The sequence below is a fragment of the Equus caballus genome, chromosome 14 (genome assembly GCF_041296265.1).
Source record: "Equus caballus isolate H_3958 breed thoroughbred chromosome 14, TB-T2T, whole genome shotgun sequence".
NCBI lineage: Eukaryota > Metazoa > Chordata > Mammalia > Perissodactyla > Equidae > Equus > Equus caballus.
The window spans coordinates 24,198,959-24,225,025 of NC_091697.1; the positions used below are offsets into that span (position 1 = coordinate 24,198,959).

Consider the following 26,067-nt stretch of genomic DNA (forward strand, 5'->3'; position numbering starts at 1 on the left):
GCTCAGACTGCATCCGTGTTCCCCCATCTGTTAGATGCTGTCAGTACTTGAGGGTTACAGCGAGATGCCCTCCAACAGACAGTGAATAAAAGAAACAGGATCCCTTCTGGAGAGTTACACCACAGCAGCACAGGTGGATCAGAGCAGAGGGACCTCAAGTCACCCGAGAGAGAGAGCCCAGCCCGGCCGACTCAACGGCCCTTGTTCAGACTGGGTGGGTGACGTGATCAAGAGGCCAGGCTCCAGAGCCTGAGGAGACCCTGGTTCTAATCCCCTCTTGGCCACTTTGTAACTCTATGACCAACTCTCAGTGCCTCAGCGGCCAAATCTGTAAAATGAGGACAATAGTCCCAATGGCAGAGCCGTCACAAAGACTGAAGAAGATGTGGAGGTGGACAGCTTAGCATAATATCCAGCCCAGAGTAAGTACTCAATAAATGATGGCTGCTACTCTTATTATTATTATAATTACTTGAACTAAACAGTCTATCACTTCTAAGGGGTTTGGGCTGCCCTGGAACAGAAGAAGGAGCATCTTGGTGGTAAAGGGAAAGACCCATCCATCAGGCTCTAGTGGGGGGGCCTCAGCTGACAGGCTTCAAGCGTTCACGGCCCCCTGGCAGGGTCTTCTCCGGGGAAGCCAAGGCTGTCTTAGCTTGAAATCACTAATCGTTGGCCATTCCATCCTGCTGGCTCTGACCAGGCTCTTCTTCCCACCGAGGGCTGCCTGCTTCCCCATCGCTGAGTATCAGGCTCCTGGGCCAGCCCAGAAGGATTCACAATTTTGGATAAAGAGCTTGTGCCCCGAGAGCCAGAGTGCCTGTTGTGTGCTGACCAATCGGGATCCTGAGCCTGACGACCGGTGGCCAGATGCAGGACTGTGGAGACGTCTGCAACCCCTGGGACCTTGTGGGGAGGCCTCCTGCCTGCTCTTTCTTCAACAAATCGCCCCCTATCTCCTGGTTAGACTTCCTCCCCTCGACTCTGAGACTGGCCTCCCACCTTTACCCAGGGACAGAGCCTGGCCACAGCAGCCTCCCTGGAAAAAGGCTCCTGAGGGGGACCTGCGGACATCATGCCCAGACACTAGCTGCCTCCGCTCTCGGCCAGCAGAGGGCGCGACTGCACGCAGCTGGGCCCCGCGGCGCCCGCACCTTGTTGGCCACCGTGTACTGGTAAGAGTACCGCTGCTTGCCACTCTTGTCCTCGTACACCGTGGGCACGATCTTCAGGATGTAGTCGTGGGAGGCGAGGGCTGCAGGAAGAACACAGTGGGATGAAGCAGGGATGGCTGGCAGCTCCTTCCACATCATTTCAACCCTAAACCTGCTTGGCCTTGCCAGGGCTGGCGGTGGGCTCATCTCCACATTATCACCACCAATGACTGCCCCTACATCTTCTCCCCTTGGACCCCAGGAATTGAGAGACTCTGCCTGCAGCATTGTGACTCTTGCACTGCATATAATATTAAAGCTCTGGAAACGACCCAGATGTCCATCAATAGGGCAACCATTGAAGAGCGGGTGCCTTGAGAGGCCACTCTCCAAGAGGTATTGTTAAGTGGAAAGGACCGAGCTACAGAACAGGGCGAAGAACATGTTTCCACGTACTGGGGGCAGGGAAGACTCACTCTCTCTAGATGTGTGACTGTACAGAAGAATTTTCTGGAAAGATCCCCAAGACACTATTAGCAGTTTTAGCCTCTGGGGAGGATGGCAGGATTTGATAAAGACGACATTTCATTGTACACCCTCTCGTCCTGTTTGAATATTGTTACTTTTGAAACAAACTGGGTTTCAGTTTTTAAAAGAAAGACCCACCAACCAGAAAAACTCCATCTATGAAGCATTGATTAATTTCTTCCCCCATTTTCAATTAATGGGAGATCAGTTCCCCCTCCACCGGGCCCTCCCACACTCCACTGTAACCCTTACCCTACCCCGCTGGATGGGGGAGGCTGCAGGGCGCAGGGATCGAGCCTTACTCATCCCGTGTCCCCAGAACCCCATGCAGGGCCTGGTACGGAGTGGACAGTGACAAATGCTTATTGAATGAATGGATGGATGGAGGGGTGACTGGTCAGAGGCATGAATGGAAGAGCAGATGAATCAGCTTCTGATAAGCATGAGGTAACCAGAATCAAGCTCTAGGCTGACAGAATGCTGGCCCAAAGCTGCCTAATGTCACCCGGGGAAGGATGGATTCCCTTGGGCCTTCTGGGATGCTAAGAGGCACACAGGACCCCTCTATTATTGCCTTCTAGAATCCCAGGCCAGGGACCACAGAGCTACAACAACACAGAAACTGAGGCCTGTGGGTTCTAAACCTGGTCTCAGGGCCGAGTCACTCCTGAGTCCTTGGACTCATCTTCCGGTAAGAGGGTAGGCGATGTGGATGGCGTTCATGGCCTCTGCCTGCCAATACCACATCCCGGTAAGGAAAGGACAGTGCTGCCTGAACTGCCTCGAGACCTGACTCCTCTGAAAACCTGGGACAAGCCCTGCAGCCTCAGCCTAAGCCCATGAGACCCCAGCACCCCTCTGCTCAGCCCCACAGAGCTCTTCAGTCACCCAGGATTTAAAAGGCACACGCTCGGGCCTCACCCTGGAGATCCCCACTCAGGTCTGGGGTGGCGCTCAGAACCAGGAGCCCAAAGACCACCAATGAACATCGTGTTCCAAATGCCCATTGCCCCGGGCTAAAAACTCGAAGGAATGAAAGGGTGAATGCCTCACGAAGACCACACCCTACAGTCCTGTTAAAATATGTATAAAACACAGATGATCATACGAAAAAAATAAAAACCACCCACGAATCCACCATCCACAGAAAACCGTGGATTCATATTGTCGTGCACAAGCTGCCAGAATTATATTTATACATATATTTACGTTTTCCTAAAATTGGATCATACTGTACCTTTTTCTAAGAACTGAACCTCACAGACACCTTTCCAGCCCTAAGACACAGACTGCAAGCTCCACACACTGGTTTCATCTGCCTCCGTAACCCGGCGCAGCGCCTGGCACTCAGGAGGTGCTCAACAAACATTTGCTGCCGGAATGCCAGCGAGGTTCTCACACATCACGGTCCGCGGCCGCATGCACCCCACGGTGTGGCCTCGTTCAATGTCCTCAACCAAGCCCCGTGGCCAGACACTGATGCTCTTCCTCATTTTCACTCTCATAAACAAAGAACTAATGAACATTATTTTCCTAAATCTTTGCACATTCTCTTAATTATTTCCTTAGCTTGCTCCTCTGTGAGTAGAATTGATGACTCAAAGGCAATGCCCATGATTAAGGCCTTTGATACAATTTGCCAAATGCCCACTAGACCCTGCACCTAATGACATCCACGTGGATTCTCTGTCAGCCCGCTCCTCCTAGGGGCTGCTGGCTCCAACCCGACCCAGGCAGGCCCACGTAATCTTCCCACTCCCTCCCTCCCTCTTGATACCTTATTATGGAAAAATTCAAACATACAAAAAACAGGGAATCGTATGACGAACTCCCAGGTACCCATTCCCCAGCTTCGGCAATTAATTACACATGGCCAATTCTGCTTCCTCTCTACCCCACCACGCCTCCTCCCCCGTTTTATTTTGAAGTGAATCCCAGACATCACATCAATTCATCCACTAATATTTTAGTTGTTTTCCTAAAAGATAAAGACTCTTAAAAAAAAAAAAAATCACCACTACAATGCCATTGTCATAGCTAAAATATCAACGATCACTCCTCAGTATCTTCAAAGATAGGGGTCTCTGCTGGGAAGAAAGACAGGTTTGTTACCAGGAGTGCAGGTTAAGCTAGATCAGGTGGTCAAGGAGGGCCTCTCTGAGGTGGTGGCGTTTGAGCTGAGACCTGAATGACAAGCAGCAGCCCCCGTGGGAAGACCTGGGAGCAGAGGGACCCTCAAAGGCAAAGGCCCAGGGCACCAGGCTTGGGAGCTGAGGAAATGACAGCCAGCCAGGCCTCTGTCCGTCTGCTGCCTGAGCTAATGCACTTCCCTTTCCAGGCGAGCCACCTGAGATGGCTTGTGTCACCAGCCCCAGAGAGGGAAAGGTTTTCTGTCCACCCCCTCTGTGAGCTTGCACACTTGGGCCTTCCTAGCTTGACCCTATTCCAGCACTGGGAGGGGGAGGAGCCCATGCTAACTGCGAGAGCATGTGGATGGCCACCCTGGGACGACACGCGGCCCTTACACGGAGAGTCGTCTCCCCTGCTGCGCTGGAAGCAGCACGCATGGGCATGCACCCCGCTTGGAAGCAATGGGGTAACGGAAAACCAACACCATAAACATCGAAGGCATCACCGTGACGGTGAAACCCAGAAACCACGGATGTTCTCCATGAAAAGACACTGTCCGCAGCAGCACAGCGGAGCCGCCACCAGCCACTCACGCCTCGGTCACCACGGGAAAAGCACTACGGCAACTGTGGTGATGTAATACCACCAAGGACAGAGGTCAGAGGGCAAGGTGCTATCCACACTTGGGAAAAGGGACCCCTGCTCACGGACAAGGCGTCCAGGGACCCAGATAAACGAAAAGCTTAAAGTGCCAGGGGGGGCAGGTTGTGGAGGGATGTTCATTTTGCTTAGATTTCTGACTGCTGGAGAGTAAATGTCTCTTAAGAAATGATAAATGACATATGGGTGAAAAAAGTGAGCTCAGGTGAGAAAATAAGAAAAGTCAAGATAACCTATCCCGCAGGCTCCACCTGCAGACAGGCCTCCTGGACCCGTTCTGTGTACACGTCCAAGGCCCCACGTGCGAGTGCACCTGTGTAGGTGTGCACGTTCTTCCGCTGGGATGTAAAGATGGGCCAAGGTGCTGGGAGCGAGGAGGGAGCAGGCAGGATGGGGCCTGTGTGGGTGGGAGGGGTTCAGGCAGGGGGAGGGAGAGATGGGGGAGGCAGCCCAGGCAGCCGGACCTGACTGAGCCACCCTCAGCCCTGTTCTCACGGTGCCAGTGGAGCCAGGATGAATCCTGGCTCCGCCACCATCCCTGTGGGATCTAAGGTGATTATCTCAACTAAGAACGATTGAGTGGCACTAATGCTAACAATAATGATGATAACAGCTGGTATTCACTGAGGACTTAGGAGGTGCCCAGGGCTGCCACCTGCTTTCCCCAGGACAAGTCGCTTTTCTTCCCTTCTCAGTAAGACAGGGACAAGTCCTCCTTGCTCACAAGGCTACCCGTGGGAACGGAGCACTAACTGCGTGGCTGACAGTGAGCGCCTGAGGAACGTCCCCCCACGCGCCCCCGTTCCTCTCTGCTGTGCTGGGAATCCTGGAGCAGAAGGCCGTTCCCAAGGACATGGGGTACGTACGGTTGGAGGTGAGTCTGTCGGCTCCCCCGAGAGCATTGAAAGCTCCGTGGACATTCTGGACCTGTGGAGAAACACAGCAAGGGGACTGACTCCAGGGTGCCGCCACCTCCAGCCCGGCCCTGGCTACGGGGGGACGGCCAGCTGCAGCCTGTTTAGGACCTTACCTGTGTGTAAAATGGGGAGCCAGCGGGGTCTGTCTCGTAGAGAAGTTGTGGGAAACAGGGCACAGACACAGCACAGGCCTGCCATGTGGGAGGCACTAGCTTGCTTCCTATCCTGAGCACCCACAACGTGCCACTCTGTCCTGGGAACTTTGCATCATCTCATTTAATGCCCCAATGATATTCCACGGGCCCATTTTACAGACAAGCAAACCAAGGCTTGGAGAAGAACCAAAACGTGTCCAGCGTCTCATAGCTGATAACTAGCTGAGCCCAGCTCCAAATCCACGTCTGTCTGACCTCAAGCCTGAGCTCTTTCCATTAAGCAACACAGAAAACTCAAGCAAAGGTGGATCCGGCTCCCAGCGTGCTCCTCCTGAGACCTCACAGCCCACTGAAAGAGGACCCAGGGCTGCTGGCCTCCCACCCTGTCTGCTGCAGGGAACACACAGCAGTTGTGAAGAGACCTCTTCTCATGGCAGCTGGCCCAGCTGTGTCCCCCTGGCAAGGGCTACTGTAGGGTGGGGCTGAAGGCCACATCCTGCCTCTTCTCTGAGGATGAGGGGAAACCAGGTCAGCCTCAAGGAGAATCCAAAGCAGAACAAGGCACACCTGGTACCTGGGGCATGTCACCATGGGCACAGTTAACAGGAGCTGCTGAGCCAGATACCCTGGAAGGCTTCCTGGAGGAAGTGACACTGACACCAAGACTTGCAGGAAAGTGGGAAGTTAATCAGGCATGCAGTACATGCACAGGCATGAGCCTGGATGCCAAGGGGGCGAGAAGTGGGAAGGAGGGAGGTCAGAGAGGTGGGTGGGGACAGGCTCCTGCAGAGAGGGCCATTCAGGAACAATGGGCAGTAGCTGGGTGGCCTGAATGATTCCCGATCCTGGTCTCAGCTCCTGTTTACTGAGCTCTTAACAGAACTGCACACTCTCAACAAACCCAAAGGAAGTGTGTCCACATGCTGCCTTGGGATTGACCATCTGAAGACTTGGTTTCTGACCCAAGAGGACAGTGGTTTTGGAGACACGGGTGCTAGAAGGCTGCCTCCCATCGTCACGTGCCACAGTTTTATCTTACATTCATTTGTATGATTATCGATTAACTTCTGTCTTCCCCGCTAGACTGGAAGCTCCACATGGCAGGGACCACGCTCGTCCTCACCAGTGCGTGCAAGGCCTGGCAAACAGCAGGTGCTCAGTGAAGATCTGTTGCATAGATGGATGGACAACAGATGGGCCGAAGGACCCTCACCTAAGTGTTTTACATTTGAAGAAAATCCTCTTTCCACCATAACAATGCCTAAGCCAAAGGCTGTCACTGTCCTTCTGGTCTGCCAGTGGCACACAGCAACACATGACCGACTGCGGCCCCTGCCTCCCCAGTCCCTCCCCGCTCCTCTGCCCCACCCTGCCCCAGCCCTGGCCTGTCCCCCTGGCTTTGGCTGCAGCTGCCCCACCCTCCTCGTCTCCAGCCTTGCCTCATGGCCCATTGTCCACACAGCAGGTGGGCGCTCTTTCTAAGACACCAACCTGCCTCGTCGGACCCCACCTTCCCAAATCTAACGCAGGTCTCTCGCCCCACATAAAACCCAGCTCCCCACTTCCCCTCCAGGTGGACGCTTCTGAGCCCTCTCAGCCGACCCTAAGGAGCCCTTATTCCCAGGGCTTTGGCATCTCACGGGTGGGACACCATTCTGATGTCGTGGACACCTGCCGCTCCACTTTTTCTAAGGGTAACCTGGAGGGTCTTTTATATGAAAATGGCCAGTTGGGTGTGTCTCAGAGTGGGCGCTGTAGGAGAAGAGTGATGTGTAAGATGGCTGGCCATGAACTTCTCTGTCCTGTGCTTGGCCAAATCCTTCTCATATTTCAGGGCTGACTTAGATGTCACCTTAGGGGTCACCTCCTCTGGGAAGCCCTCCCTGACCTCCCAGGCTGGGGAGTACCCTGCCCCAGCCCTCAGATCACTGCCCAGAATCCGAGGCCTCTCTTGTCCTCAGCCCTCCTGTCCTATAGTATCGTGTTCATTTACGTTTGATTGCTTCTTTGCTTGAGTAAGGGTATTGTTTATTCATCATGCAGCCCCATGGCCTGGCACAGAGCCTGGTGCAGAGCAGAAATTTCTAGAAGGTCTGATGAATCCAGGACTGGATGAGGCACAGTAAAGGTAGACCTGGGGCCAGACACACCTGGTTTCGTACAAGCTGTGGGACTTTGGACAAGTTACTGAACCTCTCTGACCCAGTTTCCTATCAGGAAAAAGAAATGCCATCCAGCATCCCTGAGGGGGTTTTTGCGGGGATTAAACAAGGGGTCATCCATAGCGGCGTTCTCTAGGTAATGAAGTGCGGGTAACGCTCGCTGCAGGCTGAAAGTGTCAAAGTCCCAGGAGGACGGAAGGTGCTGTGGTGCAAAGACTGGGTTAGTGGCTGTGCCACTAACGAGCTGCATGACCCTGGACTCATGGCCCCGTGCCTCAGTCTCCTCATGTGCACACTGAGTTCATAGTGCCTTCCAGGGCTGTTGTGAGGATTGGGTGGGCTGGCGGGTACACGGGCAGTTGGGGCGCTGCCCACGGCTCAGTGCATGGAGAGTGCTCAGCCCACCACCTGCCTGTGTTTGGTCAGCTCTGGTCCATTGGGGGCGGTGACCATCCTCCGCAGCTGTGAGCCCAGCAGGTCTGGCGCAGAGGAGGGCACAGCTAACAACCACAGTGGTAATGGCTCCTCTTGCTGACCACCGACTGCGCTGGGCACTGTTCTCAGAGCTGTATGTGCATCAGCTCAAATTATCTTCACTACGATCCTATGAGGCAGGCACTATCACTGTCCCCACTTTACAGACGAGATAGCTGAGGCTCAGCAAGAAGAAAGAATTTGTCTGAGGCCACACAACCACTAAGTGGTGGAGCCAGGACTTGAACACAGAAAGGCAGGCGGGGCCCTCCGCCCAGCAGTCCCGCAGATGGAGAGACGGAGGGTGTGGGTGGCAAACCCCGTGCAAATTCGCCTGCAGGAGGCGAGTCCACAGTCCCAGGAGGCCGTGCTTCACCGAGTGTGTGGACAGGGAGTCTGGCCCACGGCTCCCGGGGAGGCCGGGCTGTCTCTGTCCCTGAGCCCTGTCTCCAAGAGGAAGAGCTCTGGGGTCTCTGGAGGGACTGGAAAGGTGACGACGAGCCACTCGGGCTGAGCACCAGGTGCCCACGGGGAGCGTGGGGCGGAAGGAGGCAGTGTGAGAGCGGATGTGCGTGTGAGGGGCAGTGCAGGCTCAGGACTGAGGGGGAGGCAGGAGCGGCAGTGCCGCCCGAAGCCAGACCAATGCAAACCCCAGCTCTGCAGCACAGTGCACCCTCTCTGTGCCCCAGTTCCCTCATCTGTAAAACGGGGACCATAAAGCACCTACCTCTGGGGCTGCCGAGAGTGCAGAAGGGGACGGTGCCTGTGAAGTGCGGGGCTGGCGCAGGGGTGCTCTGCTAGGCGCTCCCATGGCAAGCAGACGTCTGTGGCCTGTCCGTGAGGGGGCGGCGTGCAGGAGCGTATGCACGTCCGTGTGTGAGACGTAACAGCCTGGTGAGCATGCCCCTGGGTGGTGAGTGTGTGTGAAAGGATGACTGCACTGGTGTGGGGAATGCTTGTGAGAATGCTGTACACCCAGGTGTGTGTGCTGTGTCTGTGCAAGGATCTGAGTGTGTATGTGTGGTGTGTGTTCAGGGATGGGTCTTAGGGCGTATGGATAAGTACACGTATGTCAGGGCACACCTCCGAGTGTGTATCTGATGAGTGTGTGTAGGAGTCTGAGCAGATGGGTGTGCATATAGGTGTTGTAATAGTGTGCGCATGTGTGCTGGCGGGCCTGTGTGGGTGCTGTGTGCACATCATTGCGCCTGGGGGCACCCGGAAAGCAACCCCACCCAGGAAACGTTCTCATCAAGCCAGGCTCAGGACCAGGGCCCAATTCCAGCATGAAGGCTGGGGCAGGTACTTCCCCCTTCTGAGTCCCGAGTCCCGCTATGTCAGACTGGGGTAAGAGACTTTCCCCGGAGCACCACGGGGTTGGGGTGGAGAAGAGAGAGGCCTACAGCCGGCAGAGAGCTGGTCAGCACTTGCTGCCATGGGTAGGAAACTGCCCGGCTGGGCTGCCAGAGGTGGCCCTTTCGTTGAAAGCAACAGGGGCTCTCAGCATCCCTCATTCACTGCGCCACCCCCATTTAATGGACGTGGGCACTGGGCAGCAGAGCAGACAGGGCTGTGAAGGGGAGTCAGACAGATGTGCTGGGGGACCTTGGACGATGGCTTCTCTGGGCCCAGCTCCAGTCTGCAAAAGGGCCCTCTCCTCCCTCAGAGGCTGCACTGGCACAGAGAAAGCACACACACTCAGGACTTGCTCCTGGAAGTGAGTCCCTTGCCAGGACCTGGTCTCTACCTGAGGTTCCAAGTCCAGCGCACTGTGGAGGATACTGTAGCCGCGCTCAGAAGGAACCCAGGAGCTATTGTATGGAGCAGAGACTCAAAGGAGGCGACCCCCCTGGAAGGCATCCCTCTGTGACCAGGGAGGACAGAGGCGGCCCCTGTACGCCCACCCCGACCATGCCACCTTCAGTGTGCCCCACTTACCTGCAGCGTGTCCCCAAAGGAGAGCTTGTGGATGACATGGGTCATGTCTGGGTTCTGTGGCTGGGCTGTGGCGCTGTGTGTGGACACATGGAAGTTGCCAGGGACCTGGGGGAGATGCAAGGTTCAGGAATTTGGTTGGCTGCCCCAGAGGGTGGGGTGCAGGGTTTCATCCTGGAGTCAGACAGGTCTGGATTTGGATCCCAGCTTGCTCCAAGCCATAGGACTTGGACCTATGGCCACCACCCCTCTCTGAGCCTCAGGGTCCTCATTCTTAGAATGGGGGCAATAATAGTAGCTATTGGAAGAGGCTGCTGGGGTTATGGGGTGAGTGAATGCATGGTAAGTGCCAAGCTGGGCGAATAGCACAGGTCAGGGCCTCCTCGAACCCCAAATCAAGACCATCGTCCACCCAAACTTGCTCCAACACCCTGCACTGGGGGATCCTAGAAGGCGGGGCTGTGGTGGCCTCCTTTCCTCCCTGGGTCTCGAGGCCTTGCAGAGCGCAGTCATGAGAGGTCCTGAATGAATGTCTAGGGAATGAATGATGCTGATGATAAGCCTGCGGCAAGGGCCTCACGACTCTCTAGGGCCTCCCTGTTTCACCCAAAGGCCCCTCCTCCTCCTAGCCGCTCGGACCGAAACACTTGGGGTCATCCTGACCCCGTCCCTCTCACACCGACCTTCCGCCCTCAGGAACGCTGTCAGCTCCACCTTCAAGACACCCAGCACCTGACCTTCTCAAACCCCTAATGCCACCCTGGACTGGGTGGCGGCTGCAGCCTTCCCAACAGCGGCCAGAGGGGTCCCTCTGAACCCTCCAGTTGACCCCATCACTCCTCTGCTCAGAAGCCTCCAAGGCTGCCGCTCTCTCCAGGCGAAGCCTCGTCCTCATGGGTCCACAGGCTGCATGTGCTCTGGCCAATGGCCACTCACTCTGTCCAACCTCTCTGCTTCCTCTCCCACCAGCTTCTCCTCTGCTCACTGGCCTCCCTGTGGTACCCAGAATGTTGCCAGCATGGTGCCACCTTGGGGCCTGTGCCCCTCCCTGGAACCCTCTTCCGAACGGCTCTCCCTCACCTCCCTCAGGCCCCTGCTCAGGGCCCCCGGCCCCCATTCCCCAAGCCCCTTGCCCTGCCAAGGCCCTCAGGGTCACCGGCCACCTTCTCCTCTCCCGCCCTCGTCCGCCCTCCATGCTAGCAGAGCTGTCTGATTTGTTGCTGGATTCCCCAGACCCCGGGGCCGAGCAGGCGCTCAATAAATGTTTATTGAATGGATGAACAAATGAATGAATCACACTAATCCTTAAAACAGCATTTTTGACTTTGGCACCTGGTAATTCCCATTTTACAGAAAAGGAAACTGAGCCTCAGAGCAGTGAAGAAGCTGCTAAGGTCAGGTGTCACGTCTGTTGGACTCCAGACTTTGCACGCTGAAGCGGGACGTGATTCTCTCTGCCACGGAGGCCAGGACGCCATTCTCCTCAGCAGCCCTGGGAGGACGGCCACGCGGAGCCAGTCCTTCTGGAGGTGCCAGGTTTTGAGAGAGAGAAGAGCCTGGCCCTGGATGAGCTGCTGGTCTGCTGTGACACAGGCTTGGAACAGAAAATGAGACTCTGTGTGACCCACATTGGACCAGAGTGATGCCCAGACTGTGGGGACCACGGGGAGGGCCCCTGCCTCGGCTGGGGACTTGTCAGCAGAAAGGACTGCCTTGTGCTAAGGCTCTGAGGCTGAGTCTGCATTGCTCAGGAATAGGGGGAAAGGCATCTGGGCACAGGGAACAGCCTAAACGTGTGGAGGTCAGAAACTGCCCAGTTTGTGCGCATGTGTAAGGAACTAAAAGAGGTTGGTATTACTGAACCCTAAATAAAAGAGGGGTGGTAGTAGCGGGAAACAGAGGCATAAGAGGGATATAGGTTGTTTAGCAAAGGCCCCAAATGCTACTGGAAAACTCAGGGTTTATTTTATTCCAGCTCAGTGCAGGTTTCGTGAGCCGCCTTGGAGGAAGGAAGGTAGAATACGGCCTACGGCTCGGCACACAGCAGCCTACGTGAGTCCGCTGCTTTGCTAAGCACGCCTGTCTCAGACACAAAGCTGTGTGCTTCCCACGGGAATATTCCTGTCTTCACTGGGACCTGAGCTTTGGAAGGACGTGGGAGGCACCAGGCTGACAGGGCACGGCCCAGCCTCTGTGAGCTCAGCGAGTGTGGTGTGGGCTGGAGTGGTGCCTGGGATCTGGGCCCAGGATGCTAGGGGAGGGGGCGACCCACTGGGTCGGAGTAAGCAGAGACAACAGCATCGCCTGCTGCAGGAGCCCAACTACCTGCGGGAGCGGAGCAGCTGAGCTCCACATACGGGCCTCAGTCCGGCCCCTCTCCCCAGCCAGGGGGACCTTGGGCAAGGTCAGTAACCCCCGTACCTCCGTTTCCCCACTGGCAAAATGGGGATAATAACCACAAAGGGTACTGGGAGGATTAAATGAAGGAACAAGTGCAGAGCCAATGGCAGTTGTTAGCAGGCTGGGTTCACAGGACGAACACGCTTGTCGTCAGAGCCGGGAGGGAAGGGCCCTCCAGAAGAGGGAAGAGCAAGTAAACAGGCAGGGCCCAGGGGAAAGCCCGTTGTATTTTAGTAACATTGCTTAGCTTCATTTTTACCTATATAAATAATACCTGGATACGGTCGTATTATAAAAAATTCGCGTGATAAAGTTGGGGCTAAAGTCCCCGTTGCCCGCCACCCCCGGACGTAAGAGACTGATCGCATCAGGCATGCGTTCTTTAGAGGCCTCCTATGCAGTGACACGGGGCCTCCTGTGGACCAGGCTATGCGCAGAGTTCACAATCAGGTTTGGGGCCTGGGCCTCACGCTCCCAGAGGTAAGTGAGTCAAGGAGGCTGGCTCCTGCGCATCTGCCACCCGCGGGCGCCCCACGAGGCTGTGACTCAGTGACTCACTCCCCTGCACCAGGAATCCATCACAGGTGGCTGACTCATGCCAGCACACGCTGCGCTGAAGAAAGCAAAGACGATGCTTTTAGAGCCTGTGACTGAGGAACCGACGTCAGTGTCTCTGATGGATTTTAAAAACACACAGATGGAGCCAGGCGCCAAACCCCAGCCCATTCTGCCCTCCTCCTGCGGGGCTGGGTGATTAAGCGAGGGGTCAGGGCTGCCGGGGGCTGCTGGTGCAGCTCGGAACATGTGAACTCTGACATCTGGCTGCTGGCCAACTTCCTGATGGATGGATAAGGAGGCCACAGGGCAAGGGTGAGCCTGACACTGGGAGATAAAGGGCTGGGGGCCAGCCACCAACCTCGCCTGCCCTTCAGTGCAGCTGGCTTTCTCATCTGAGCACCCTGGACTGAGAGCTTCTCGAAGGTATGAACCTTTAACAAGGGAGAGTGGGGGTCTCCAAGGGTAGGGGGCAGAGGTTGGCCTGAGCTGTGACCTGGAGGGAATGGACACAGCTGGTCACAGCAGCAGCAACGGGTGGGGGGGTGCAGAGGGAAAGAGGGAGGCCTGGGGCCAGGCTGCCTGGGTTCAAGTGCTGGCTGTGGGCCCTTGAGCAGGTCACTTAATCTCCGGTGCCTTGTACCCTCAAGGTTGTTGTGAGGACTAAATGAGTTAATAGCGGTAAAGGGCTTGGGAAGAACCTAATAGGTGGCAGCCATAGGGCGCGGGCTGGTGTGACCATTTCCTAGACTCCCCGCCCACCCCGACCAGAGAAGACCTGTTTCTTGGATGTCACCATGCACATTTTATGAGCACACTTGTCCCCATGTGAGGATGGAAGCCAGCTGATGAGGTTACAGAGGCTCCCAGGGATGGGAGAGGAGGCAGGGTGGGGAGGGCCAGGGCTTGTCCAGTCCCCGCCGTAGTACGTGCTTTCTGTATTCTAATTTGTTCATGTCTCACGCTTGTGAGGTCAGTATTATTATCCCCATCTTACAGGTGAGCAAACCACGGCTCAGAAAGGCTAAATTGCCCAGAGTCATCTAACCAGCGAGCGTCGTAGCCAGGATTCTCGACCACAGGTCTGTCTGACCCCAAAGAGCAATTTCTGGCTCACCCGTAGCCTGTCTGAAGGGCGCCGACTGCAGCTTTGGGCATGTTTGCCAAGGGAGGAGGGTGTGGGGCTGGCTGTCTCTTGCACCCACCCCATACTGGGTGCTGAATAAACCTGGGTGCTCCTGGTTCACTGGTTGGGCAGATGCGTTTTTCTAACCCAGGTGATCGTACCCCCCTGGGGGGGCCCCCACAGTTGGGAGGTGTGTGTGTGTTCATGTTCACCCATCACCCCTCAGACCCCGTCTCAGGGGGTCTCCTCCTATTCTCCACCATAGCACCCCCCTCATTCTCCTTGTGGCCGCCTCATCAGAACTGCACATTGGCTTGTTCAGGTGTTCATCTGTGGGTTGGCTGTCACCCTGTAATAGACCACAAGTGCCACCAAGGGCAGGGAACACGGCTGTTTCTATCAGCACTGCACCCCAGACATACAGCAGACACTCAATAAACAGCACGATGTATGAGTGAACTAGTAAGAGGCAGGGGCAATGGTCAAAAGAAGTCAAGAAGTGAAACAGACAATAGCAACGTAAGGGTCATGACAGAGGGGCTGGTCAGGGGAATGGGAGGGCCGGCTGCCCCGAGGCGCGCACGTGAACCAGACCTGCGGATGAGCAGCAGCTCTCCGGGAGCTTGGTGGGGACAGAGAGAAGGTACCGGAGGCAGAGCAAGAGCCCACCACCACTTCACCCGCCCCCTTTCCCCACTCCTCTCCAGGGCACCCTCCACGCCACCTGGGTCCCAGGCCCTCTGCTTCCCAAGGACTTGCTGTGCCTGCAGCACATAGGTCAGCGGGACACCCTGACCTTAGAGCACTGGCCCTCCTCTTTAATGTATGTTCTCTCCTGTTCCAGGGCCCACCGCGCCTGGTTTCCTCCTGCCTGTCATCTGCTCCTTGTCCTACCTTCTGTCACTCTGCTCCCCATCTCCCTACTTCTAAACCCTGGAGCGCACCAAAACTCAGCGCTCACACCGCATTCCTACAGCGTCCTGACCTTCTTCCATTTCTGGTGCCATCGACCCTTTGCCAGTCTGGTGACGCCTATATTTTAAATGCTTAGAATGTTCTGAATGCATAAAATACATAGGATCACAAAGGAAAGAAATGATATTTAAACAGAATTAAAATATTTTAAAAAATATTTGAATATGCTTCCTTATTAATGCAATAAACAACAAGATCTGGCCACAGGTCAACTCGTTACTGTAATTTCCAAGTGGTGGCGAATATAAACAGTACCTTGAATTACCTGTGACAGTTTTAAAGGGATATAAATATCGGCAATTTCTACTGGTGACAAAGTCACAGGTGCTGCTAATGCTACTCTGGTTTGTTGCCTACATTCATCCTTGAAGAAAATGCTAAATTTGAGTTTGAGTTTAGTAAAAATAAACATGTCCTTTTTCCCCCACCAAGTTCACAGACCGTGGAATTCAGTTCTCACTCCTTGGGGTATCTGAACCCTCTCCTTAGGTAATCCAGCTCAGATCAATGATCCTCGGGCTCTAGTGGCATCTGAACCCCCTGGAGGGCTTGTTATAAGAGTCAGCGGCTCTGGGCGGGGCCCGAGAATCCGCATTCCTAACCAGTTCCCAGGGGATGCTGGTGCTGCTGGTCTGGGGGCCCCACTCTGAGCAGCACTGAGCTAGACTTGTCACCTATTCACCGATGACTCCCACATTTACATCTCCAGCCCAGAACTTCTCTCCAGAAGTAGACGTCCAGCTTCCAATTTAACATCTCTCATGGGAACCCCAAATGAAATGTGTCCAGGATAGAACGAGCAATTCCCAGCCCCACCGCCCATGGAATCCGTGCTTCCCCAAGCTTCCATATCGAGAAAATGTCAAGACAGAAACATAAAAGGTTTCTCTGATTCCACTCTTGCCCTCATCCAACTGATCACCGAGTCCTGCTGCCTCCACATCCCTCATCTGGCCGCTGCCCTTCCGACTCCATGCCACGTCCACTGCCCATGACCTCTGCTCCTGGCCGCTCCAGTGCGCCCCCACACGGCTGCCACAGCGATCTCTCTAAGGGTCTGCAGTCCAGTAGAACGTTCTCTGATGATGGAAACGTTCTACATCTGTGCTAATAAGGTAGCCACTAACCATGTGTGGGTACTGAGCACTTGAAATGTGGCCGGTGAGACTGACGGACTGAATTTTATTTAATTTTCATTAACGTGAATGTAGCTAGCGGCTCTGTGTTAGAAAGTGCAGTTTTACAGCATAAATCCGACTACACTGCCTCCCTGAGTAAAACCCTCAAATGGCTCCCGTCACGGCCGCCACAAAATCCAGGGCACAGGAAAGACCCTGTGTGGCAGCTAACATGCAGAGCCCCCAGGAACCACACCTCCCAACCCCCCACCCTTCAGGCCCCTCCCACCCTGAGCCCAAGCTGGCGCGTGACTCACTCTCAGCCATGAAATGTGGCAGAGGTGACATTCTCTGCTTTGGCACTCCAGGGAGCCCTGAGCGGTCGCGGAAGTAGTCCACCCTGCTAGACAGTCCACGTGGAGGGACCACGTGGAGAGGGAGCGGCCCTGAGACGTGGAGGGAGAGACAGGCCCAGTCACACCAAGCCCCTGGGCCGAGTCTGCAGCCACCCCGCGGGGCCTGCGGGAAGGGAGAGCAGCGCCCTGTGTAAAGGGGCGGCTGCTCCTTGGCTCAGATCACTGTCGTAGTGGAACATGGGGCCAGTGTGGCCAGAGCCTCTGACTTTGAAAAGCCAGAAGTCTGGACTCCGAATCTTTGGCTATTGGCTCTGACAAGTTTGAATGCTGTACAGGACACATGGAACTTATCTCTGGGCTGGGTGTGGCCAGTGAGTTTGCACCCTCTGATTCAGATGTGAGGGATTAGAGGAAGGCAGTTCTGAGCAGAGGCTACAGGAGGCAAGCAGAAGCCAGGAGCGGCCAGTGGCTCAGTCTGGCTGGGACTGGGAAGGGGAGGTGTGGGACACATGGGGATAGCTGTGTGACCTTGGGCAAGATACTTAACCTCTTTAGGTCTCAGTTTCCTCATCTGGAAAATGGTGCTACCTCATAGGTCTCTACTGTGAAAATACAAAAGAGCTGAGAAGAGCCTCTTGTCGGGGCTCCTTGGCACTCCCAAATGCACCGCCCTCACATCCTTGACTTAGGATCCGAAGCTCCTGGTTCTAGTGACAGAACAACAGGGACACCTGCATGGTCCTTTGGAGCTGACCGAGTACTTTCAAACCCCCGCCCCCTCGCCCCTCCCCTGCTTTATTCCTCATCACCGCACTTAGCGCCCACCGTTTCAGTAGATGCTTTTCCGTTTGTATACTGTCCCTCTCCCTCCACTAGAGCAGAACTCTGCCCACCTACTCCGTGCATGGCCCCCGGGCCGACAACCCACCCTGACTCACAGAAGGTGCTCGATGAAAGGTTTCTGAATGAATGAATGTGTAATAGCTCACCTAATCCTCACACAAACCTTGGGTGGCATCATTGTACTATTATCATCATCACAGCCTCAACCTAAAGATGTAAAAACTGAGGCCAAGAGGGTCCAGTGACTTGTGGGGCGTTGCCTGGCCAAGAGCTGGTAGAGCTGACACTCAAACTCAGGGCAGCAAACCCTAAGGCTCTCACCACCCACTGCCTCCCCAGCTGGGGAGAAGAGCAGCCCCCCTCCTGAGCCACCAGCAGGGCCTCTGTCCGCGGGGAGGCCCAGTGGGCACACGGCTCTGCCATCCAGTTTCAGGGAGGAGGGGGACCGAGGGGCTGGGAGCAGAGAAAAGGGGCCCATGCAGGATCTCCATACCTTGTTGATGCTGAACTGCCCCTCGAAGCGGCAGCCAGCCCCGTTGTTCAGCGGGACCTTCATCGAGTTGTCGATGTGCCCCACCTCGTGCCTGCCCATCTCATCCTGTATGTCGAGCCCGACCACTGCAGGAGCCAAGCAGAGAAGAGGGTCACAGACATGAAGAGAAATGGGGAGAGCATGGGGACCAGCCCCCTCCTCTCAGGAGCCCTCCTTCATCCACTCCACGGAGCTCACGTCTGGGGCCCAGAGCCACAGAAAGGAAGTCAGCCAGCACAGGAGGACAAAGCGATGGCCGGACTAAGAGGGAGCAGGTCCACAACGTCCCCGTCCCCTGCCATAGCCTGTGGCCCAAAAGGAAGAGAGGAAAAGAGCTGGAGAGGCAGAGCTAACGGGGCCAGGGACGGAGGTCTGCGGGGTAGAGGGGTGATGACCGCTGAACGAGCCTGCAGGGAGGCAGCAGAGGGTCAGGGTCAAAAGGGCGTCTGATTTTGCTCATATGTGGAAGATAAACACACACACAGATGAGGAGAATCGACTGGTGGTTATCAGAGGGGAAGGGGGTGCGGGGAGGGCATGAGGGGTAAAGGGGACATTTGCACGGTGACAGATGGCAACTAGACTTTTGGTGGTGAACACAATGTAATCTATACGGAAGTCAAAAATATGATGATGTACACCTGAAATTTAGATAATGCTATAAACCAATGTGATCTCAATTAAAAAACCAAAGGAAGGCTGAATCCTGGCCCCGCCTCTCACTAGCTGGGCAACCTTGGCTGAGGCACTCAACCTTTCGATGCCTCAGTTGCTTTCTCTGTAAAACGGGGCTGATAAGAATTACACCTTCCTTGCAGAATTATGAGGATCAACAGTTAACAAGTGCAGAAATGCTCAGAACAGGCTCTGATGCACAGTGAGCAACGAGTGCTTAACAAACATCAGCGCTTACGCTCCTCAGTCCTTGGGTTCACCAGGGGGACAGGCTCAGGCCGTCAGGCATTCATTCATCGCTCATTCGTTCAGACCTCCTTTACCCAACACCTATTCCTTCAGGGCCTGCCCTCTTTTCTTTTCTGGGTTCCTGAGCCTGGGCACTTTTCTAGGTTCCTGAGGTCACTAAATGGGGAACCTGGGACCTGGCGTCCTGGCCCTTGACTCCAATGTGACTCTCCACCTCCTCACTGTGACTCAGCTTCCCCATCTGCAAAATGGGCAGGCCCACGCCAGCTGCATTCCTTGAGATGCTCCAAGCGGCAAGGGGGAGGGCGGCTATAGATTGTGGAAATGCAGGAATTTCCCAGAGAGGCACTAGAAAAGAAGGTGCAAACACAGAAGGAGCGGCTGGAAGCAATTTTAAGTGAGCCAACCCTAAAAGAGGAAAAGGGAAGCAACCCCGTATTCCTTGGTGGGAGGGGGAAGTGAGTGAGGGCCCATCCACAGAAGGGAACGTGATGCAGCTGTTGAAAACGGCGCTCACGGCTCCGTAGTCCGCAGGAACGCTGATGCCGCAGTGCTCAGTTTAAAAGAAACGCAAGCAGGTCCCCGTTTGACTCAGCAGTTCCACCTCCGGGAGCCCATCTTCCAGACACGCACATGTCTGGACATGTGCACAATGCTGCTCTGGGCAACCTTATTTGAAATTGCGACAGCTGGAAGCAACCCGAGTGCCTCTCAACAGGGACTGGTCAATGGAACACGGAACGGCCTTCTCTGGAATGCTAAATCCATATGTGGGGAGAGGCAGCTCAGAGCAGGGCAGCGGCCAACAGCATGGGCTTGTGTGTAGTTCCTCGTTCCGCCCCTGAGTAGCTGTGGGACCTCAAACAAGTTACCTAACCTTTCTGGGCCTCAGCTTCCTCCTCTGTCCTGGGCTTGTGAGGATTTAAAAAATTAAAACAGCACTTACTATGTGCTAGACATTCTTCTAAGTGCCTTTTTTGGAAGAACGCACCATCTGAACACCCCTGTGGGGAAGATAATATCATTGGACCCATCCCATATTGGGAGACACGGAGGCACAGAGAGGTTAAGTAACTTGTGTGAGATTTCACAGCTAAGAAACAATGGAACTTGGACTGGCACCCACAGAGTCTCGATTCAGAGGCCACACCCTTTGGCCACTCTTCTAGAAGACTGCTCATCTTAATGCAGTAATACAGCCGAAGGATTCAGGACAAGGCCTGGCCCACAGTAAGAGCCGAATAAATGGCAGCTGTGGTTATTATTTTACTAATAATATGAGTAATATGAGAACAGCTCCAAGGTATTACCAGAAGAAACAAGAAACCCTGGAAAGGTCCCATGCAGTTGGATCCAAATTATGTAAAAAGAAAAACAAAAACCCAAACATGACATAGGTTTGCAGGCAGGCAGGCAGGTAGACAGACAGACAGACACACACACACACACAGGGGTGCTAGCAGAGGCTTCCTGTGGGGTGGATGGCACCCTGGGGAACTTGTACTTGCTTTACTTTTTTCTTTATATATTTCTCTATTTTCAACACGTATCTTTCTTAAAATAAAAAAATGTATTCCTGCATTGGTTGTGTAACAAAAAATATTATTTTTAAAAGCAGGATATGAGATTGCACACGCGGCATGATCTCAGCCATGTTTAGAGAGGAAGGCCAGCGGGGCGGGATGGCGTCAAGTGAACCGACGCTGTCATCAGGGGGTGGAATCAGGGGCGATTTCTTCTCTCGTTGCTGCTCTGATTTTCCAAAGGTACAATGATGAGCATGCATTTTTTTCCATAATGAAAATGTGAAGTTCTTTTAAAGAAAAGCCAGGGTACGGGGCTCTACCAGGAGCTGCCTGGGCTCAGGTTACGGTCCCGCAGAGCAGCAGGCCGGGTGGGCTGGTGCGCCAGCAGCTTGAGATTGTCTGGTCCCTCCTGGGCCACTGCCCAGAGCTGGGATGCAGCCTGGAACCACATCCCTTCCCTCCCCTGGCCCACCGGTCCCAGTCCTCTGGCCTGACTAAGACTTTCCTTGTTCCAGAGACACGACCAACTCCTGAATGAGAAGCTGTCAGATGAATTATTTTTCTGAGAGAAAGAGAACAAATGAAAATAAAACCAATCCATTGCAACAGGTTGCTTGGCTCGGGGCCCACTGTGGATTCATAACGGTGACATAATTCTCAGCAAAGGCAATAACAGGACTGAATCTCTCCCTATTGCTGGCCACAGACGCACCCAGTGTCCTGCCCTCAGTAGGAAGGAAACCGGGGGAGGAGAAGGGCCTGCATCGGGTTCCATGCCAGGCTGGGGCAGAGGGATGGTTAGAACCCCAGTCCAGGAGGGGACACCCAGTCCCCTCACTAACAAGTCTAGGAGCCAGCTCATCAGATCTGCCCAACAACTTCAGGCAATACCAGCACGAAGCCCGTTTCACAGATGAGGAAACGGACGCTTGAGAGGTTGTCTCAACCAGGGTCATGCAGTTCTAGTGAGCAGAGGAGGCAGAACGTGACTCCAAACCAGACTTCCCATGAGTTTTGTTTTGTTTAAGTAACTCATTCTCATGGTTGAAACAAATGAAAAAAACAAACAAAACAGAGTAGGAAGTAAAAAAGGAAGTTCCCCATGGGCTGCTCACAGCTCAGAGCCGCATCCTCTCCAGGTGTCTGCTCTCGGCGGGTGGGAGGGCTCCTTGCCTTGAGATGCTTGAGAAGTTAGGTGACCCCCACCCTCCTGCACACACCACCCTGCAGCCATTAGCCAAGGATGCCAGGGACACACGGACGGATGGACGGACACACACACACACACACACACACACAAACTGGGGTGTCTTCCCCCATCATAGCTCCCCGTGGGACCAGGCTGTACCCACATCCCTGGTCCTCTCACCTCCCTCAGGCCCTTCAGGCTCTCCCGAGAGCTCTCCCTCAATAACTCATCTGCAGAGTCTCGGGCTCTGCTTCTGGGGAACTGGACCCAAGCAACACCCCCACACCACCACCGCTCCTCTCCAGAGGTAATCCATTAGCAGTTTCTTGATTTTTTTTATTCTAGGAAACCTCCAAGTGTATGCACAGTTGATTACATTCTTCCCCCAAAAGAGTGGGGAGAACCCCATGCTGCCTGTTGGTTGCAGCCTGCCCCGTTCGCCTCACTCGTCCTGGTCATCTCGCCAGTTCCGTGCATGCGGCTCTGCCTACAGAGGCCTCCTGCCGGGGCAGAGGGCTGGCGGGAATACTCACGTTCACAGTGTAAATTGGGCAAACTGATGTTTAAGCTGACGTCGATTTTGCCCCCGCTGTCCTTATCTGGGTCATCGACGTAGAGCTCATTCACGCTGAGGGAGAAAAGCAGAGAAGCTTCGTTGAGATGAGGGCACCGCCCCCACCGGCTGCAGGGGACGGCCAGGGACCCCTTCACTTGGTGACCACTGCTGAGATAACCCAGAGCCCCATCTGGGGGAAGTCTGCGCCTGCTCAGGGGAGCTCCCATCTTGAGGGCGCTCTCCAAATGCTGGCCTTCCAACTGGGAGGGAGGGGACGGAGCGGTGCGAAGAGCAGAGCTTTCTGGCATCAGGCAGATGCAAGTTCCAGTCCTGGCTCTGTCGCCCTCTATGTGAACCTAGGCAGAGAACCCCCTCTTCAAACACACTGTTAACGAGATACAACCACCCACTGTCCATGGGGTGGTCTGAACACTTAAATGAGAAACGTGGGCCTTACTAGGAATTAGGGCCTGGCACCAACAGGCACACAGTACCTTACTCCCTACTCTCTTGAGCTCCCTCCCCGCCTCCAAGCTGGGAAGTCAGGAGCTCCCTGGGTGCTCACGCTCAACGTCCCAGCTCTCACAAAGCCCTGGGGCAGGCAGTGGGTCTGAGACATGACTAGACTAACATACTAGTTTCCTGTGGCTGCTGTAAGAAACCATCACAAAGTTAATGGCTTAAAACAACACATATCTATTATCTTATACTTCTGGAGGTCAGAAGTCCAAAATGGGTCTGCAGGACTGTACTCTTCCTGGAGGCTCCAGGGGAGAACCCATTTTCTTGCCTTTTTCGGCTTCTAGAGGCCACCTTAGTTCATAGCCCCTTCATCCATCTATACAGCCAGCCACAGAGCATCTTCTCTCCTCTCCGACCTCCTCACTCCCTCTTAGAAACTCTTGTGGTTTCATCCTGCCCACCTGGATAACCCTGGATCATCTGCCCATCTCAAGACCCTTGACGTGACCACGTTGGTCAAGTTCCTTTGGCCACGTAATGTAACATAGTCACAGGTTTCAGGGATGGGGACGTGGACATCTTTGTGGGGGAGGCACAGTTTGGGGGCATGAGGCTCTGTGGACAGCCATGACACCTTGTTGTTGGGGACAAGGGTGCCACATTGGGATCTGTCAGCAACATGCATTTATTCAACAAATACTTTTTGAGCACCTACCACCAGTCAGGCATTAGAGACAGTGAGGACCCAGACAGATGTGGTCTCTGCCTTCATCCAGCTTACAGACGCCACTCATCTCCTAAATAAACACCTTACGCCAACTGTGATTACTACTTTGACGGAAAGCTGCGGGGTGTCACGAGAGGGACTAACGGGGTGACTGACCTCTGGGGAGAGTAGGCTGGGCAGCCTTTTCTGAGGAGGTAGGAGGCTGTCCTGGCAAGGAGGGAGGGAGAACCCCTGGGACAGCACGTGCAGAGGCCAGGAAGTGGGGGCACGGCTCATTTGGGGAACCGAAGGAAGGTCACTGCGGCGTGGAGCACAGGGAAGCATGGCATGGGAGGTGGCCGGAGAATGGGCGTGGGCCAAGTGAGGGCTCAGAGGCCACGGCGAGGCCTTCAGTCTTGATCCTGAGTGCAGTGGCATGGACAGGCCTGCCCTTTAACAGGCTCCCTCTGGCTGCTTCGAGGAGGACTGACTGGAGGGACCACCATGCATTAGGGAGACCAGAAGGGAGGCTGCTTCGGTGGTCCAGGTGAGAGATGGCGGCCTGGACTGGGTGTGGCAGGGATGGGGGGCAATGCAGGGCATGGTGTGCCAGAGCAGGCAGGACTCGCTGATGCTCAGGGTGTGGCGGTAGGTTGAGGGGAGCATGCAGAGGCTGCCATGTTTCTTTCTGGAACCATTCATTGGGCTGGGAGCCCCTGGAAGAGGAGTGGGACTGGTGGGGTGGGAAAGTAGTGAGTTCCATGTGGCCATGCTGAGCTTGAGGTGCTCTGGAGACACCCCTGAGGGGTTGCTGGGTGGACATCGGACGGCTGTATCTGAAGCCCACCTCTGATTCTCAGATAACTGCCCATGGGGAGAGGGAACCGAATTTAAAGCCCGGCCTAGTGGGCAGCTCTGGGGCAGTGCCTGAGGTGGCTGGGCTGAGGTTATTTTAAACATTAATTAGGCCCCTTGGGTGCTGTCCACAGGCTGTAAAATAAAGAAGGATTGCTGGCTGTAAACAGTTAGACTCTAAGAGAGCCTTGTAAACGGCCGCTTCTTGGGAAAAAAGGAGTGGAGCCAGGGCAAGGGTATTCATTTTTACTAAGACCCTGTCTTCGTGCCCCAGCACCTAGTGTGATGCAGCTGCTGCTCAAGTAACAGGAACGGCGCGCGCAAAAGGACACCCGGGACTCGTTTCCTTGTGGGGGTCACAGGGATGTTCCCAGAGACAAGAGAGCCACAGAGGCAGAGTGGCCTTCAGATTGCTGGGCCTCCAGCCCATGAAGCCAGGAAAGGCCCTGTCAGGCCTATGTGCATTCACATTATCCCATCTGCCCCTGTGAAATGCCCTGATCCCCACTTTAAAACCAGGAAACTAGGCTCAAAGAGGGTCAGTCCTGTCCCCAAGCATACACAGCAGGAAATGGCCGCGCTGGAGTCCTGCCCCAGGCCTGGGCCCCAGGCTCTCCAGGGCTCCTGCTGCCTCCCCGTCCTCCCCTCCTCAGCATCCAGGGTCCAAGGAGAAATGAGAGGGCCCTGGCCCTGAGGCCCCAGGGTGTGGGGATGGGAGACAGGAGCCTGTGCTTGGCAGGCTCCCAGCACTGGCCCACATCAGAGGACAGGAAGAAGAGATGAGCCAGCGCGGGAGGAGTGAACAGGATTACAGGAGGTTCCACGGGGGGAGGACCGACTTCCCCACAGCCAAATGTTCCTCCTCAGCCTTCAGCGCCCAATTTCTACCCCAGCCGTAATTCGCAACTTTGGCGGGCTGTTGAGTAACAAGATTGCTGGGTGAGTGACTCTTTCTTGAAGCGACTCACCTTTCCCACCTGGAGGCGAGGCCACTGAGGGACTGAGGGATGATGTCACCCCCTGGCAATCCTCTGGTGCACAGCCAGGTGAATCCCAGGTGTGGCGCCAAGGTGAGCTCAGCCTCCAGGCCCCAGGAGGCCTCTCCCAGCCCACTGGCTCCCAGGGGCTGAAGAGCTGCCCAAAACAAAGGGGCTGCGGAGGGATGGGAAACCCACTAGCCTGCAGAGCTTGGGGCCGGGGGTTGGCGGGAGGCGGGGGTTACGTAAGGCCAGGACCGGCTGCTCCCAGGCGCCTTCCTGAAGGGCCTCAGGCTGTGGAATAAACACACACAGTTCAACCACCTGAGCCGCCCACCCACTGAGGTCAATACGGCCGCCTTCCGTGTCCAAAGCAAATGTTCCAAGGCTGCTGGCTTCCTGCCACCCCCTGGCCAGTGTCGCAGGTGCCTGCCAAGCCTAGCTAAAATTATTGGCTGGGCTGAAGTGATTTTAAAATGCCAGAAATCAGCCCATCTAGAAGGAAAATGAACGCTTCTTGTGGATTCACTGCTGTGTGGGGACTCGTGTGGGCCTGACTCCTCCTGTTACTAGTGTGGGTGATGAGCAGGCCTGTCGGGCGGCAGCAGACAGATGTGGGCTCACCTCCTGGCTCTGCCACTTAGAGGCTGGGGGACCTGGGACAAGTTGCTTCACCTCTCTGAGCCTCAGTTTCCTCATCCTTAAAACTGGGGAAGCTCTCTATGAAGTTTGAAGAAAGGCAAAATTAATCTACGGTAACAGAAGTCAGAATAGTGGGGGTGGGGGGGTTACTGACTGGGAGGGGGCACAAGGGAATGTCCCAGGTGGAAGTGTGTTGTCTTGATGGGGTGA

At 55.1% G+C, this 26,067-nt stretch overlaps 1 protein-coding gene and 1 long non-coding RNA gene across 2 annotated transcripts in view; one reads left to right on the forward strand and one right to left on the reverse strand.

Moving 5' to 3' along the window:
• The window catches only part of ERGIC1 (endoplasmic reticulum-golgi intermediate compartment 1), a 102,481-nt gene that overhangs the window by 14,935 nt on the left and 61,479 nt on the right, over positions 1–26,067 (reverse strand). The window contains exons 4-8 of the mRNA XM_023617230.2: positions 22,193–22,287; positions 17,982–18,106; positions 10,119–10,223; positions 5,339–5,399; positions 1,155–1,255 (exon numbers count right to left, since the gene is read on the reverse strand). Coding sequence (XP_023472998.2) covers positions 1,155–1,255; positions 5,339–5,399; positions 10,119–10,223; positions 17,982–18,106; positions 22,193–22,287 — 487 coding nt within the window. The remainder of the gene's footprint in view (positions 1–1,154; positions 1,256–5,338; positions 5,400–10,118; positions 10,224–17,981; positions 18,107–22,192; positions 22,288–26,067) is intronic.
• Positions 13,357–15,328, forward strand: LOC102150246 (uncharacterized). The gene is made up of 3 exons (XR_288252.4): positions 13,357–13,496; positions 14,070–14,152; positions 15,041–15,328. It is a non-coding gene; the product is annotated as an uncharacterized lncRNA (long non-coding RNA).